This window comes from Scyliorhinus canicula, chromosome 4 (assembly GCF_902713615.1).
Source record: "Scyliorhinus canicula chromosome 4, sScyCan1.1, whole genome shotgun sequence".
Lineage (NCBI taxonomy): Eukaryota > Metazoa > Chordata > Chondrichthyes > Carcharhiniformes > Scyliorhinidae > Scyliorhinus > Scyliorhinus canicula.
Genome location: NC_052149.1, coordinates 72,028,697 through 72,046,597, shown reverse-complemented (window position 1 = coordinate 72,046,597; position 17,901 = coordinate 72,028,697). Strand labels below are relative to the sequence as shown.

Below are 17,901 nucleotides of genomic sequence, written 5' to 3'. Positions count from 1 at the left end.
CCTGTGCAAGGTTGATCCAACTAAAGATAGTGTTTAGGGTGCACCTTACCAGGGCCAGGATGAGTCGACATTTTGAAGGGGTCAAGGATAAGTGTGAGCAGTGCTCGAGAGGGCCTGTTCATCATACGCACATGTTCTGATTCTGTCCCAAGCAGGTGGGAATTTGGGGGTCCTTTTTCCACACTATATCGGCAATCCTGAAAATTGTCTTAAGAGACGTATCCGTTAGTTATTGTATTTGGGTTGTCGGGCCAACCAGAGGGAGGATGGGGGCAGGGGCAGATGCTTTGGCATTCGCATCACTGTTGGCCTGGCGACTGATACTGTTGAGCTGAAGGCACGTGACGCCACCCAGTGTTGAAGCATGGCTGGGTGATTTTATGGAATTCTTGTACACGGTGAGGGAGTCGATCAATGGGTTCTATCCTAAATGGTGGCCATTTATTTTGCTCTTTAGAATCATAGAATCCCTACAGTGCAAAGGAGGCCATTCGGCCTATCGAGTCTGTACCAACCATCTGAAAAATTACTCCTCCCAACCCCACTTCCCCGCCCTATTCCTATAACAATTTCACTTAATCTACACATCCCTGGACACTAAGGGACAATTTAGCATGGCCAATCCACCTAATCTGCACATTTTTGGACTATGGGAGGAAACCTGAGGACCCGGAGGAAACCCACGCAGACACAGGGAGAAAGTGCAAACTCCACTCAGGCAGTCACCTGAGGCCGGATTTGAACCCAGGTCCATGGTGCTGTGAGGTAGCAGTGCTAACCACTGTGCCACCATGCCACCCTTAAAGTTCTGGTCACTGTTAGTTGTTAGTGGGGGGAAGGGGACGGAAGGTGAGTGAGGGTGGATAGTTCTGGAGGGTATTTCTGTTTTTGGGGTTGTTGCTTGTATTTTTTTCTGATAAATGTGTGGGTACATTTTGTCTTTCATAAAGGTTTTGATATAAAATGTTAATATTTCAATAAAAATATTGTTAAAAAATATATCATATCCTTATTTATTTGTGAAATCACTCTTGGGAAGTGAATAGAAGCCTTGCAGATCAAAGGATCTGAAGGGGATTAAAGCCCTGTGATGTGGTTTGGCTTTCTATGAAGTAACAGCTGCTGCTTTCAACACTTCTGTCTGAAGCAGCAGATGGAAGGGACAGGGAACTGAAAAAGCGGTGATTTTAGTTCCAGCTTCCAGGCAGGGGTGACTGATGGAGGGTCTCTGATATGGGGGGACTTCTCTAATAAGGGGGTTCTCTGTAATGGAGTGATCTCTCAAATGGGGGTCTCTATAATGCAGATATGTGATAAAGGGAGTCTCTGATTTGGAGGGTCTCTGATATGGAGGGTCTCTGAAATGGGGGGGTCTCTGATACGGGGGGTCTCTGATATGGTGGGGCTCTGATATGGGGAGTCTCTGATATGGGGGGGGGCTCTGATATGGGGGTCTGGTGGACGTCTCTGATGGAAGTTTGATGAGGGACTCTGATGGGAGTCTGATGGAGGGCTCTGATGTGGGGGCTTAATGTTGGGGGTCAATGTTGGGATTCTGATGGGGGAGTCTGATAGAGGAGGGGGTATGATGGAGCAAATATTCCATTCGGGATTTGATTCGAAGTCGAGGGGAGAGGTTGCGATCCCGTTCAGTAAAAAGACGGTGCTTGTGGTGGCCTGGGGGGTTGCGGGATCTGGCGTGGGTTTGTGATAACGAGTGGGGTATTAGCGGGGGCACCGATGGTATTAGTGAATGTGTATGCGCCCAACTGGGGTAATGTAGACTTTATGAAGAAGCTGTTAGTGTCTATCACGGATTTGGATTCTCACCAGTTGATCATGGCGGAGAGGGGGGGTTTAATTGTGTGTTGGAGCCTAGGGGATAGGTCTAGTCCCAAGTCAATGGCTAGGTCAGGGATGGCAAGAGAGTTGGAGGGGATGGACTCGTGGAGGTTTAGGCACCCTGGAAAGAGGGAATATTTTTTCTTCTCGCATGTTCATACGGTATCGATTTTTTTGTGATAGGTAAGGCGATCCTGTTGGTGGTTGGAGTATGCAGCAATAGTGACTTCGGACCATGCGCCGCATTATTTGGACGTGAGGTTTAGGACAGGGCGGGCACAGAGTGGTTGTTGGTGGTGGTTGGACCTGCGCTTTTGGCGGATAAGAAGTTTTGTGATATATTGGCATTGGCAATTAAGAACTATGTGGAGCAGGGGGGTGGGGAGTTGGTGATGGAGTTGGAGAGAATAACTGAGGCGTTTGAGGCCCTTTATCAGGGCCTCTATAGGGCTGAACCTAGGGAAAAATGTTGTGTTCCGTGTTCCGTGGTTCCCCCGATGTTAAAGACACACACAGAACATGAATGTGTTCAACCAGAACGATTATTTATTGTTAAACATGTGGGACAATAACTAACAGATCTATATACAAACAAAGTTTTTCAAGTCTCTATGGAGCTACTCCAGGTGCGACTGTCCTACTATCCATACTACCACCAACTGTCGAGTTGCTTCAGTCACGTTATGCATGTCTGGTGACACCCACTGGCAGGAGGTCATATCCGTAATGACATACATTGATAAATGGTTTTCGACATTTGTACATTTATATTCAGATATGCATATATGTCATGTCACCACAGGGATGAGGCAGACATGGGACGATTCTTGGATGGGTTGGTGTTCCCGGAGGTTGAAGAAGTGCCAGGTATTGAAGGAGCCGATGGGGCTGCAGGAGGTAATGGTATGTGTGAATATGATGCAGTCAGTGAAGGCACCAGGGCCAGATAGCACCAAGCAGAATTTTATAAGCTGTTTTCGGCAGAGTTGGCTCCTCATCTTTTGAGCATGTTCAATGAGTCATTGGAAAGATGGGGAGTTGCCATCTACGTTGGCACAGGTGGCTATTTTGTTGATCCTGAAAAAAGAACAAGGACCCAATGGAGCGTGGATCTTACAGGCCAATCTCATTATTGAATTCTGACGTGAAAGTGCTGGCCAAGCTGTTGGTGAGGCGATGGAGGAGTGTGAGCCGGAAGTGGTCTTGGAGGACCAGATGGGGTTTGTGAAGATGCTGCAGCTGTCTAGTATTATCAGGGGATTATTGAATGTGGTTATGAGGTGATCGTATCAATGGACGGGAAGGAGGCCTTTGACCAGGTGGAGTGGCAGTATTTGTTCGAGATCCTTGGGAGGTTTGGGTTTGGGCTGAAGTTTGTTGCTTGAGTATGACTGTTGCACGCATCCCTCATGGCCAGTGTGAAGATGAATGAGACAAATTTGGGGTATTTAAGCTGTGTTAAGGGACAAGGCAGGGATGCCCATTGTCGATATTGTTGTTCGTGTTGGTGATTGAGCCCTTGCCGATTGTGCTCCGAGCTTCGAATGAGTGGCAGGAGATTGTGAGCGGGGTAGAGAAAAAAAAGGAGAGTCATAAGATATTTGGAAGATCACAAAACATTCTGGTGGGGAGAGAAAGGGAAAAAGTGAAGGGGTATTGTTGAATGACAGCAGATGCTACCTTGATCTCTTCTTGATAAATTACATAGTCCTATATTATGTGGGACTCCTCGCTTCACAGTGGTCACAGGAACCTCGGGCTGCAGACGGACTATCGAAAGAAGACCAGAAGATCGATCTATGATACCCTGGATATATATGGTTCATCACACCAGATGCAGGTAAAAGTGAGGATGGCATCCTATCGGTACACCCCAATAAGAGTGTCATCTATGGGTGCAACAACCAGAGAGTAGTGTACAGGAAGGATAATGGGAGCTCCGATTACTGCTCCCTAAGGACAACCCTCACTAGTGATTAGTGGGCATTCACTAACCATGGGTTCATGGAGCTAGCCTGTTTAGCAGATGGCCCAGAGAAGGGGCTGGATTTAGGACAGAGGTACACCAGTAAGGTTATACTGAAGGAGTACATTCATTACAAAATGAAAAATGGGTTAAGGCGGGACCTCTGGTGGCGGCCATGGATGAGTAGGTCGCACATTTGCTAGCTCCTGCCTGTGACGGACTTTTGGACCTTTTTCCACCGTTTTACTCTGGATTTTATGGGATAAATCGATGTAGAGTGAGACAGTAAGGAGAAATCCCCTTCCGGGGTATGGAGAATTAGACCAGAAGTGGCCGTGTGAGAAGACAAAGTCCTATAAGGAAGATGCGAGCAGAGCTGGTAACGCGGGAAAGCATGGCGGAGGGCAAGGGCAGTGGGGAGACAGCACAGTGGTCGACGGAGCAGCTGGTGAAATTTTTCGAAGATTGCTTCGCAAAGCTGAAGAAGGACACACTGGACCCGATTAAGGCTTCGATTGATCAAGTTGTGCAGAATCAAGAGACCCACGGGAGAGCGATCGAGGAGGTGGAGAAAAAGGTGTCCGAGCACGAGGAGTACATAACCGTGCTGGAGACCAAGGTGGAGATGATGAACGATCGCCAGAAAAGAATGCAGGAAAAGCTGGAGGACCTGAGGAACAGGTCCAGGAGGCAGAATCTTAGAATTGCCGGCCTCGCTGAAGGCAGTGAGGGATCGGATGCGAGGACTTAGGTGACGGACATGCTGGAGAAGTTGATGGGGCTGAGGCATTCTCCTGGCCCCTGGAAGTGGATAGAGCGCACAGAGCCCTTGCGAAGATGCCCTGAGCGAACGAGCCGCCGAGGGCCATGGTGGTACGCTTTCATCGTTTCCTGGACAAGGAACACGTTCTGCGGTGGGCCAAGAACGAACGGAGCAGCAAATGGGAGAATTGTGAACTGCACATTTATCAGGACCTGGGCACGGATCTGGCCAAGTGGCGACCTGGGTTTAATCGGGCCAAAACGGCCCACTTTAAGAAGGGGGTGAAGTTTGGGATGCTGTGCCTAGCCCGTCTGTGGGTCACACATGAGGAACGGGACTTCTACTTTGAAACACCAGACGAAGTATGGACTTTTATTAAAGAAAAGAGGCTGGAGGCGAATTAAAAGACACTGAAGCCTTGGAGAAGAACTGTGGCAGCGATTTGTTGTGCTGGGTTGTATAACTATAAGAAGCTATTTGTAATAAGGGCTGTTTAGATGGCTAAAGGTAACTTTGTCTTGCAGGGAGCTCGTTAGAGGGAGGATAGACTTTGGGGTTGGTTCTGCTTTTTGGGTGATTATTTTTCTAAAGTGGCTGTTTCTTCACTGTTTTTTCTGATGTTTGTTTACTGGGGAATGTGATAATTTAAAAATGTTTGTCCATGTGGGGAGAGGGAAGAGAACAATGGGGAGACAGACTGCTTGGTGCCAGGGGCAGGCGCTATCAAGTCAGCATGGGTCAGCTGAGTCTTGGAAGCGCAGTGGGGGTGAGCAGGTGTTAAGCTGGAGCTTGACTTTGGGGTTGGGTTTCTAGTGTTGTTGCTGGGCCAGAGGGAGAGGAGGGAGCTGCTTTGCTGACAGGGGAGGAACTGTTACTAGGGGACAAATGGGAGGTCGGGAAGGGTGACTGCCTGAGGGGGGGCTCGAGGAGACAGAGGGCGCGAGCTAGAGGCTGGCCTAAAAAGGGTGATGGCTAGTCGGCAGGAGGGGGGGGGGGGGAGGGGGGCTGGAAGCCCCCCCACCAGGCTGATTACATGGAATGTCAGAGGGCTGAATGGGCCAATCAAGAGGGCTCGCGTGTTTGCACATTTGAGGGGGCTGAAGGCGGACGTGGCAATGCTACAAGAGACACACCTAAAGGTTACAGATGAGACGAGATTGAGAAAGGGGTGGGTCAGCCAGGTATTCCATTCAGGGCTGGACTCAAAGACCAGGGGGGTAGCGATCTTATCAACAAACGAGTGGCATTCGAGGCAGGGAGAATTGTGTCAGACAAGGGGGGGCAGGTACATAATGGTGAGTGGAAGCTGGAGGGGGTGCGGGAAGCACTCGTGAACATATATGCTCCAAATTGGGACGATGTGGAATTTATGAGGCGAATTTTAAGGAAGATCACAGACTTAGGGTGGAATTCTCCCAAAGGCCTGACGCCGTCGTGAAACCCGGAGAGGTTCACGACGGCGTCGGAGGCCTCTCCTGGCCCCCTATTCTCTCCCCGTCGGGGGGCTAGGAGGGCCGTGCCGGGAAACTCGGCCGCGGGGCCTTGTCGCTGGCGTCAAGGCCCGGTGCGCCGAGAATGACGCGGCCGACGCGCCTAATGACGTCAGCCGCGCATGCGCAGGTTGGCCGGCTCCAACCTGCCGTCTTCCCCTCCGCCACTCCCGCAAGACGTGGTGGAAGGGAAATAGTGCGTCCCATTGAGACGCAGGCCCGACGATTGGTGGGCACCGATCGCAGGCCTGTCCCCTCCCGAGCACGGTCGTGGTGCTCAGTCCCCTCTCGGCCCCCCACAAGCCCTAAACGGGCATCTCACGCCGTGTTCACGACGGCAGCGACCAGGTATGGTTGCTGCCGTCATGAAACGGTCACGAACGGCAGGCCGCTCGGTCGGAGAATCGCGAGCCGCCGTGAAAAACAGCGGCCCGCGATTCTTCGAGCGGCGTGTCGCAAAACGCAACACGCCATTTTGGGGGGGGGGGTGGGAGAATCGCGGGAGGTGCGAGAGCGGACCTCCCGCAATTCTCCCACCCGGCGTGAGGAGCGGAGAATTCCACCCCAAGAGTCACATAACCTGATCATGGGATGAGACTTTAACACAGTCATTGATCCGGAATTGGACCGGCCAAAATCCAGGTCAGGGAGGAGGCCGGCTGCGGCAAAGGAATTGAAGACGTTTATGGAACAGATGGGGGGAGTAGACCCACAGAGGTTTGCATGGCCATGGGCGAAGGAGTTTTCCTTTTTTTCACATGTCCACAAGGACACGTGAGAAAAAGACATTATACACTTGCATCGACTTTTTTGTTCTGAGCAGGGTGCTAATACCGGAGGTGGTGGATACTGAATACTCGGCAATCGCAGTGTCGGATCATGCCCCGCGCATTGGGTGGATGTACGGGTTAGTGTGGAGAGAGGGCAATGCCCGCTGTGGAGACTGGATGTGGGGTTGCTAGCGGACAAAGCAATCTGTGGGCGGGTTAACAAGTCCATCCAGAACTACCTGGAAATAAATGATACGGGGGAGGTCTCCACAGTAACGGTTTGGGAAGCTCTGAAGGCAGTGGTCAGAGGGGAATTAATCTCGATACGTTCCCACAGAGAAAAGGCGGAACTGGCTGAGAGGGATAGATTAGTGGAGGAGATATTCCAGGTGGAAAGGAGATACTTGGAGGCCCCGGATGCGGGGCTACTGTGGGAGTGGGGAAGGTTACAGGCGGAGTTTGGGCTGTTGACCACAGGGAAAGCGGTGGAACAGTTGAGGGAGGCAAGGGGGACAATTTATGAGTACAGGGAAAAGGCAAGCAGAACGTTGGCACACCAGCTCAGGAAAAGAGAGGCGGCCAGGGAGGTAGGTACAGTAAGGAGCAGAGACGGGAATACTGTCTTGGATAAAGGGGGGGGGGGGGGGGGGGTGAACGAGATGTTTAAGGACTTCTATAGTAAATTAAATGAGTCGGAACTCCCGGCTGGGTGGTGGTGATGAGGCAGCTTTTGGATCAGTTGAGTTAGGGTAGCACGGTAGCACAAGTGGATAGCACTGGGGCTTCACAGCGCCATGATCCCAGGTTCGATCCCCGTTGGGTCACTATCTGTGCGGAGTCTGCACGTTATCCCGTGTCTGCGTGGGTTTCCTCCGGGTGCTCTGGTTTCCTCCCACAGTCCAAAGACGTGCAGGTTAGGTGGATTGGCCATGAAAAATTGTCCTTAGTGACCAAAAAAGTTAGGAGGGGTTATTGGGTTACGGGAATAGGATGGAAGTGAGGGCTTAAGTGGGTTGGTGCAGACTCGATGGGCCGAATGGCCTCCTTCTGCACTGTATGTTCTATGTTGCCGAGGGTAGATGAGGATCTGGTGGAAGGGCTGGGAGCCCCAATTGAGATTGAGGAAATAATCAAGGGGCTGGAGGGCATGCAGTGGGCAAGGCCCCGGGGCCTGACGGTACCCAATGGAATTCTAGAAGTAGTTTTCAGTGATATGGAGCCCACTGTTGATGAGGACATTTAATAAAGCAAGACAGAAGGGAGTCCTCTCCCCAACAATGTCACAGGCCTCGATTTCATTGATCCTCAAAGGAAAGAAGGATCCGGAGCAATGCGGGTCATACAGGCCAATTTTTCTATTGAATGTGGGCGTGAAACTGCTGGCTCAGATACTGGCCACAAGGATAGAGGACTGTGTCCCGGGGGTGATAGGGGAAGACCAGACGGGATTTATAAAGGGCAGGCAACTCAAGGCCAATGTTCAAAGGCTTTTAAATGTTATTATGATGCCATCAGGAGAGGAGGTGGAGGTGGTGGTAGCGATGGATGCGGAGAAGGCTTTTGATCGGGTGGAGTGGAATTACCTGTGGGAGGCGCTGGGAAGATTTGGGGATTTGGTGAGGGCTTTATTGACTGGGTGTGGTTGCTCTATCAGGCACCAGTAGCGAGTGTGCGTACGAACCAGTTGAGGTCGGGGTACTTTAAACTATGCCGAGGGACGAGGCAAGGGTGCCTCCTCCCCCCGTTACTATTTTCTCTGGCCATAGAGCCATTGGCCATGGCGTTAAGATCCTCTAGGAACTGGAAAGGGCTGGTTTGGGGGGGGGGGCGGTGGAGCACCAGGTCTCGCTTTACGCAGATGAACTGCTCTTGTATATTTCTGACCCGTTGGAGGGGATGGGGGAGATAATGCGAATCCTGGGGGAGGTAATGCGAATCCTGGGGGAATTTGGTAATTTTTCAGGGTCTAAATTGAACATGGGGAAAAGCGAGATGTTCGCGATCCAGGAAAGAGGACAGGAGAAGAGACTGGGAGAGCTGCCGCTTAGAATGGTAGGAAAGAGCTTTCGATATCTGGGAATCCAGGTGGCCCGGGAATGGGAGGCACTGCACAAGTTAAACCTATCCCGGTTGGTCGAACAAATGGAAGGGACTTTAAGAGATAGGACATGCTCCCGCTATCACTGGCGGGGAGGGTACAGACTATGAAAATGACGGTCCCCCCCAGATTTCTGTTTGTCTTTCAGTGCCTTCCCATCTTCATCCCAAAGGCCTTTATCAAGCGGGTGAATAAGGTTATTTTGGGCTTTGTCTGGGCGGGTAAAACCCCGCAAGTGAAGAAAGTGTTGCTGGAGCGCAGTCGGGAGGAGGCTGGGTTGGCGCTGCCGAACTTCTGCAATTGCTACTGGGTGGCTAATATAGTCATGATTAGGAAGTGGGTAGTGGGGGAGGGATCAGCATGGGAGTGGATGGAGGCGGCGTCATGCAAAGACACCAGTTTGGGAGCACTGATAACAGCACCTCTTCCGTTCTCGCCAGCCCGATACTCCACAAGTCCGGTGGTGGTGGCGGTTCTAAGAATCTGGGGGCAATAAGAGAGTGGAGGGAGCATCGGTTTGGACCCCGATTTATAACAATCATCAGTTTGTACCGGGTAGGCTAGATGGTGGGTTCCGGAGTTGGCAAAGGGCAGGAATTAGAAGGGATCTATTTATACATGGGAGCATTCCCAGCTTGCAAGCCTTGGAGGATAAATTTGAATTGCCAGCAGGGAATGGGCTCAGGTATTTGCAGGTCCGGGTTCAGGTATTTGCAGGTCCGAGACTTACTGAAAAAACAGATGCCAGCCTTTCCACTGCTGCCGCCACGGGTGATACAGGATAGAGTAGTCTCCAGTACCTGGGTGGGAGAGGGGAAGGTTTCAGATATTTACCAGGAGCTTTCGGAGGTGGAGGAAACTCCGGTGGAGGAGCTTAAGGGCAAGTGGGAGGACAAACTAAGAGAGATAGAGGCGGGTCTGTGGGCGGATGCCCTAAGCAGAGTTAATACCTCCTCATCATGTGCCATGCTCAGCCTGATACAATTTAAGATAGTCCACCGGGCACACATGACAGCGGCTAGGATGAGCAGGTTTCTCGGGGTAGAAGACAGGTGTGCGAGGTGCGCGGGAAGCCCAGAAAATCATGTCCACATGTTTTGGGCATGCCCGAAGCTTAGAGGGTTTTTGCAAGGTTTTGCAAAGGCAATGTCCACAGTGCTAAAAACACGGGTGGTGCCGAGTCCGGAGGTGGCGATCTTTGGAGTGTCGGAAGAGCCAGGAGTTCAGGGGAGCGAAAGAGGTCGACGTCTTGGCCTTTGTCTCCCTGGTAGTCCAGAAACGGATCTTGTTAATGTGGAGGGACTCAAAGTCCCCGAGTGTAGAGACCTGGGTTAGTGACATGGCTGGGTTTCTCAGTCCTGAGAAAATACAGTTTGCCTTAAGAATGCCTTAAGATTATGTCAATGGTCGGGTTCACCCAGAGGTGGCTGGCAGCCATTAGTCGACTTTCTCGGGGAAAATTAAAATGTTAGCAGATGCAGTATTCCAAGGGGGGGGGGGGGGGGGGGGGGGGGGGGTGCTGGAGGGCCGGATTGTTGTTTTATGGTTAGGGTGTGTGAAGATTGAGATGGGGGGGGTAAATGTTTATTGTACCATGTTGATGTCATTGTCAATGGTATTTTTATAAACATTTTCAAATACCTTAATAAAAATATTTTTTTTTAAAATGGGTTAAGGCGAACAGACAATACCACCTTTTCCGTCAGGCCACACATTCCTGCTCGGAGTAGAATGAATGCTAGCAAGAAATTTAGAAACATTTTGGGGGAGTACTTCAAGAGGTTTGATACTGGGTAACATTTCTGCCCGAAAAACTACAACAAATTTGTTCATTACTGGCTACTGCACACAAGACCTTTGTCAAAGTAGTGCAACAAATGGGGGAATTTAAAAGGAACATTAGTGAGATTAAAGTCACTACATGTGGGAGAACCTCTGAGGTTGGGTTCAAACATTCAGATTCATCCATGGGTCCGCCTCCTGTCACACCTGACCATAACAGGCATTCTACTTATGGCCATGTATCTAACTATCCTCACACTGAAATTTGCCCGGTAAAAGAAAGAATTAATACGGTGCCTGGATTCAGAGAATGCAATCCGACATTGTGAAATAATTGGCGATGAAGAACTTTGATGTATATACCCCATTATTTATGTTCTTTGTATGTTAGTTTATTGATGCAACTTAGTTATCTATTTTCTATTATTATTGCTCGTGTGTTTATTTATTGTGATGTACTTATTAGTTTTTTTTGTTTGTTTGTTTGTTCATGTGTATAGTTCACACGACTAGCATTTTGACTATTGTGGGTTAGGGAAATAGTATTGTATGCCCAAGATTCGGATACTTGCTCGTTCAATGGCTTGGTTAGAATATAGTGATCTGGTTCGCTGAAGCTCACTGGATCAAGCCGAGGGACTGTGGTGACCAGGCATAGCCTAGCTTTAGGTCCGATTAAATTGAATATTTTAAATGAAAGAACTGGGCACTTTAAATCAAACTGCCATAAAACCTCAGGCAGGCTTTTGGGAATTCGGACTTGGCCAAAAGGTCAAATACACAACCCACAGACAAATTGCCAGAGTATGTGTGGACCTGCCTGTCAATCACACATCAGAAGAGGGCTGCATGTGGCGCAGTGGATAGCACTGGGACTGTGGCTCTGAGGACCCGGGTTCGAATCCTGGCCCTGGGTCACTGTCTGTGTGGAGTTTGCACATTCTCCCCATGTTTGCGTGGATTTCACCCCCATAACCCAAAGATGTGCAGGTTAGGAAGATTGGCCATACTAAATTGGCCCTTAATTGGAAAAAAAATAATTGGGTACATCAAATTTTTTTAAAAATCACACATCAGAAGATCACTGATCCTATTGATGTGCACCGATTTGTTTTGGGTAGCCCAGACCGAGCCAGACTCCCAGGCACCCAGAGTTCCTGCCATTATCTTATATGGCAATAGATTATGTGCAAGCAACATCACCGGACATGGACACCTGGGGGTGAGCCTGGGTGTCACGTGGGACATCACAAAACCCATTGGGTGTTGGGACCCCCTCCAGAGACCTCATTGGTCGGAAGCCAGAGAAGTTTCTGGAAAGGTGGGGAGGGAGGGGGATAAAGGTAGATGCCCAAGACACCAGTAGTGAAGACGCCAAGCACAGGCAATCGAGACATTTGACCAGAGGCAGAAGGAAGCAGAATCGGATACCCACCTTCACAACGACAGACCTGGGAGACTCAGAGAATCAGACCCACGTCTCAACCAATGTTATTTTTACGAATCTTGGGAATCTTTAGCAAATGTTATTGGTTAATTTAAGGGTGAATATTGTTAAATAAAGTTGGTTTGATTTTATACTTGTGTTGTCCTTTGTTTGTCTCATCAATACAGACATCTAGGTAAAACTTTGGATTAATACAGTGGTCGAAAGTATCTGAGATTTTGCAAATACAACACAGTTGAGAAGGTACTTTAAACAAGGCCTATGTCAGTATTGACCCCAAGACGTGGGAATCATAGTGGCGGGGGTGGGGGGGAGGATAGACGGTTAAGAGCCCTGTTTTTGCAGGGCTGGAAGAAGTGCGAGAGAGGTGTGAGTTATTGAGAGGCAGTGAGTTTAGATACTGGCAGGTGCGGAGCTTTGCGCAGAAGGAATTGCTCTTGTTCCCTGAGTTGCCGGAGTATATGTTGCTAGAGACATTGTTGGCCAAGGGCGAATGGGGGAAATCAAAATTGAGGCCATCCCTCTTGGGGGAGAGGGGGGACAGTGCTAGTGGAAATAATCAAGCTGAAGTAGGAGGAAGAGTTGGGGATCGAGATACGGTGGAGAGCTTGGAGTGAAATAATGCGTGGATCAACTCGACCTCCTCTTGTGCGAGGATGAGCCTTATACAGTTTAAGGTGGTACATAGGGTTCACATGACTTGGACCTGGATGAGTGTGTTTTTCAAAGAAGTAGAAGATGTGTGCGAGAGGTGTGGAAGGAGGCCGGTGAACCATGTTCACATATTCTGGGGGTGTGCAAAGCTGGATAGCTTTTGGGAGGCATTCGAGAGTTTGTCAGGCATTGTGGGGATTAAGATGGCACCTTGCCCTCTGGTGGCGATTTTTGGGGTGTCGGAGGTGCCAGGGTTGCAGGGGATGAAGGGGTTTGATGTCATGGTCTTCTTATCTCTGATTGTCCGGCAGCGGATATTATTGAACTGGAAATCGGCAGGGCCGCCGGGTGTTGCCGCATGGTTGGGAGATTTGCATGAATATCTTAGGCTGGAGAAGATTAAGTTTGCCTTTAACGGGTAGGAGGGATGGTTTTATGTGTGGTGGAGGTGTTTCTGACCGTGTTTGTGGAATTGTTTGTCACCATGGGGGAGTGTGGGAGGGGGAGAAAGGCAGGGGAGATTGGGGATTAAAAGAGGGAGAAATGAGAAAAAAAGGAGAAAAAAAGCCTTATTCTAAAGCTCCATATTTACTTGTAAAGAAAGTTGACCTTCTGATACAATAGCTGCGAGTGCATAACCTCATGACCCACTGAACATTCTTCTCTTCAAATTGATTCTGATCTCCTACTCTCCAGCCATTTGAATTTATCAGAGTTACAATTAAAGAGTGGGAAAATGTTTCCTACTTCATTGGACTCTCAAAGATACATGAATTGTTAATAAGTCTTTGGGGTTAATACTAGTAGGAATGAATTATTTTCTTTAATTATGAAGGGATTTTTCTTGCCGTTCTCTCCAGTGGTATATTCCAGTCCTGTTGACGGCGAACCCCCATCCAGGTTTCCCGCCGGCGAGAATGGATTCAATGGGAAATTCCATTGACAGTGGTCGGACCAGAAGATCCTGTCGTCAACCAATGACAGGCCGCCTCCTGCTGCCGAGATGCAAGCCATGAGGGTGCAGGGGTGTGTGCCATGTGACTGACGTAGCATAGATCTCTCGGGATGTGTGTGAATAAATAATCCTCTTTGTTTAAACCCACAAAAGTCTGCTGCTGGTACTTTTAAAACAAACATAGGTTTAGAAATATAGACATCTATCTTTTAAAAAATCAATCCAATTACAGATAGAAAATGAGGTAATTGGGAGTTTCAAATTATCTTTCCTTCTCTACCTGTACCAAAGGAATTATTTGGTCAAAATGGAAATCTGGCTGATTTACACCATCTGCCTGCCTCCCCATCCCCCAACCTGTCCTAGCCAAACAGCAGCTAAGACTAGTTGCAGAATTTCAAATGTTTTATTGGGTGGGCAGCACAGACTAAAAATCAAAACTAAGACCTTCTAGATTGTAGATCTTTGTGAAGATACCAGAGGCTACCTTTACTAACTGGTCCATTGAGAAATGTATGTTTCCAAGATTAACAGTGGCTCTTAATCATCAATATTTGAACAAACAAGAGAAATACTGACGTGCTAACAGCAAGGTCCCAGACTTCCACTCTGTCCTCATTCACTGCTCCAAACACAGTGGCAATGTTTGGTGACCACATGATGTCATGCACAGCTTTTGTGACAGTTGAAGAAAAACGGAGAACTGGTCTCAGGACTTCCTGATTCCATACATGAATTGACCAATCAGCAGAGCAGCTCAGAAAAATGTCCATAGAAAATGGTGACCATGCTACTTTATACACTGGGCCCTTGAATGGAAACATAAAAGATAAAGTTTCATCATGAAAAGTAGTTATTAAATTTGACACATTGTTGTTGATTATTTGTCTGAACACTGTACCCATTTTCATTTTAAGGTAAAGAGAAACGTAATCCTATTCACTCTTCCTTCTTTCTCCATGCACCATGTTCAAATCAGGATTCAGTGTATCATCTTTACCTCTAACTGTTTTGCTTCCAGGGTTTAAAAACTATGGAGTTCCTTACCTCCCTCTGTCTTCCTTTCCTTTTATAATTAAAACATTTCTAAATTTAAGATTGGTATTATCAAATTTTCCTCTCTGCTACGTTTTCAGCCTTGGTGGTTCCTGCACGACAGGTTTCCCATGAAAATAGGTCAGATTACATTTACTGAAATGAACTCACAGTGAGTTAGTCATAGGATAATAGTTCCTGTGAAGTATTATCAACAGCCCTGTAACTTGATGACTCCCAGTGAAGTCTTCCTAATGTATCGCTATTCAGGTTTTTCTACGTTTGAGGAAATGTGCACATGTCCAGTTACCTACTCTCTCAACTGAGAAGCAGCACAGTGAATTTAAGAAAAAGTGAAGGAATGAAGAAGCAGTAATTTTTAAAAGTTGATTCTTTTCTTTTTATCCCTCTATTCCTGGAGGCAATAACTCTGATTGGGACAAAGTTAATTTTTTTAATATGTGAGTCTAGATAACAAGTGTCAGGATTGAGGCATTTGACTATGAGAGCATCACAACTGAGTCCAGTCCAATCCTTGCCTGATGGCCATCTAGAGAGACTGATAGTAAGGCTTTACTGAACAACAATTGGGACATTAGCCACAACTGTCTTTTCCTCATTTGCCGAGCAATGTTAAGAACAATTGTATTGCTTCCTGACTGAGTTTATGACAGTGCTCTTAGCCTGAGGCCCTTCTAATTGTTATTTCATAGAATTTACAGTGCAGAAGGAGGCCATTTGGCCCATCAAGTCTGCACCGGCTCTTGGAATGAGCACCCTACCCAAGCCCATACCTCCACCCTATCCCCATAACCCAGTAACCCCACCTAACACTAAGGGCAATTTGGACCCTGAGGGCAATTTAGCCTGGCCAATTCACCTAACCTGCACATCTTTGGACTGTGGGAGGAAACCAGAGCACCCGGAGGAAACCCACGCACACAGGGGGAGAACGTGCAGACTCCACACAGACAGTGACCCAAGCCGGGATTCGAACCTGGGACCCTGGAGCTGTGAAGCATTTGTGCTAACCACTATGCTACCGTGCTGCCCTTATACCGTGTGACCCATGCTGGAGCACAATAACACATATCCAATGAGCCATATAATGTTTTGCCTGTTCCTGTACTTATAATTTATTATATTGTCTCTATGCATTATAGCATCATTAACTACAACATTAATCATTGCTCAATGTAGTTTTTGGTGCTAAAAATGGTCAATAGGAAATAGCTGTGGTAATTACTGAATTTGCACTTCACTTTCCAATGCAGTTCCAATAACATTCAGAATGTCAGTGTGGCAATTAACAGCACTTTTGTTTCAGAAATAAAAAATAGGATTTGATATTCACTACTGGTCTCCCTTTGCAGTTCTGATGTAAGAACAGATAAAACTACATGGCAATATCTTAAGTGGCTGAAAATGGCCATTTGCACCATTTTCCTGGGGGTTCTGCCAATCTCTATGGGAGTTTTGACGGGAGACTAATAATACCCTGCCATAACTTCATTTTCTGCTGTTCATTTAGAAGTGGAGTTAGGACATTATTGTCATTTACACAAAATTTCAAGTTGATACAAACTGCGTGGAAAAAGGCCTGCTGTATCAACAACAGAATGGAGGTATCTGGAAAAGAAACCTGCTGGCAATACCAGTAAATGACAACTTGTTTCTAGTCGGCTATTGTTGGTTTCAGTTACGCTCAGTTTCTTGTCCTCCCATACCAGTATGAGGCCATGTTAAATATTAATCAGGGAGGTGGTGGTGCAGTGATATTGTCACTGGACTAGTAATCCAGTGACCCAGGATAATGCTCGGGAGACCCGGGGTTCGAATCCTACCATGGCAGATGGTGAAATTTTAATTCAATGAAAATCTGGAATTAAAGGTCGAATGATGACTGTGAAACTATCTGCCACCCTTACCTGGTCTGGCCTACAAGTGACTCCAGACTCACAGCAATGTGGCTGACCCTTAACTGCCTTTTGAATGCCATTCAGTTCAAGGGCAATTAGGGAAAAACAATAGATGCTGGCCCAGTCCGAATTAATTTTAAAAAAAAATCAGGCCTCATTGTGTGGTGGTGGTGCACTTCCTGCTTGTTCTGGATAAAGGTGTGTGTAATTGATTGCCCCGAAATATAGGGCAACCACCAGCCAGCACTCAGGTGACTATTTGTTTTTAAATTTTATTCCTCAGAGTTACAATGCCAATGTTTAAAATAGATGGGGAGAACCCCTATTCCATGTCCAAAACACAATTCAAATCACACTAAATCCAATTCATGGACCACACAAAAGAAACATACTAGATTCAAGGTGACAAGAACAGGCAAGATCCTATACATCAAGTTTGCCAAAAGGCTGAATTCCAGCTGAGTGTTGTGGTAGTGAGAGTGGGTCTGGGGTTGGATGACCTAAACTTTCCTTTTGAGAGACAGAACACATCCTTTTCGGGTTATCACATTAAGCAGAGCTGGGACCACATAAGCAGTGCATTTATTAACTGAATCATGAGTAGAGCTAAGTTGAAATTGCATTTCAATTGTCACATACCTTGTGGATTCCATAGGTTTCTAGGAACTGTTCATTGTAGGAGCATGAGCATTTATGAATATAACCCTCTTCTGTGCCAGCCAGGTAAATACTAGCTTCCTGCCATGAATCAGATCGTCAAGTTCAAGTGTCACATAATGAGGTGATATATAATTTACAGAGCTACACATTGAACAAAAAACCTAGCAAAATTGGGTTAACATTAAAGAATTTCTGACTCAGTGCTGACTTTTATCCTTCAACTTTTCTCTATTGGTCATGCAAAATCTATTGAGAGGTTGGACAGAACGCTTAGCATAATCAGATCTCTACAAAATTGTCAAGAAGCAGATATCATAACCTTGACTTGAAGAAGATATCACAACCTTGACATGACACTTTCCTTTCTTGCAAGGAAGCACTTAGCCTCTGCTCAGTACCTTCCCATGTGAGGGAAAGACAGGTAGATTCTCAGGAGTGTGAAGAGTTGGGATTCTCTCATACCCATGACCTTTTGATACAGCTGCCAAAATAATTCAGATTTCAAAGACCCAAAAATGTA

The 17,901-nt window shown here is 47.5% G+C and overlaps 1 protein-coding gene across 1 annotated transcript in view; it reads right to left on the bottom strand.

Annotated features, from left to right (window-relative positions):
* The window catches only part of dnai4 (dynein axonemal intermediate chain 4), a 277,873-nt gene that overhangs the window by 25,445 nt on the left and 234,527 nt on the right, over positions 1-17,901 (bottom strand). Inside the window, 2 exon segments of the mRNA XM_038794441.1 lie at positions 14,347-14,576; positions 17,361-17,459. Coding sequence (XP_038650369.1) covers positions 14,347-14,576; positions 17,361-17,459 — 329 coding nt within the window.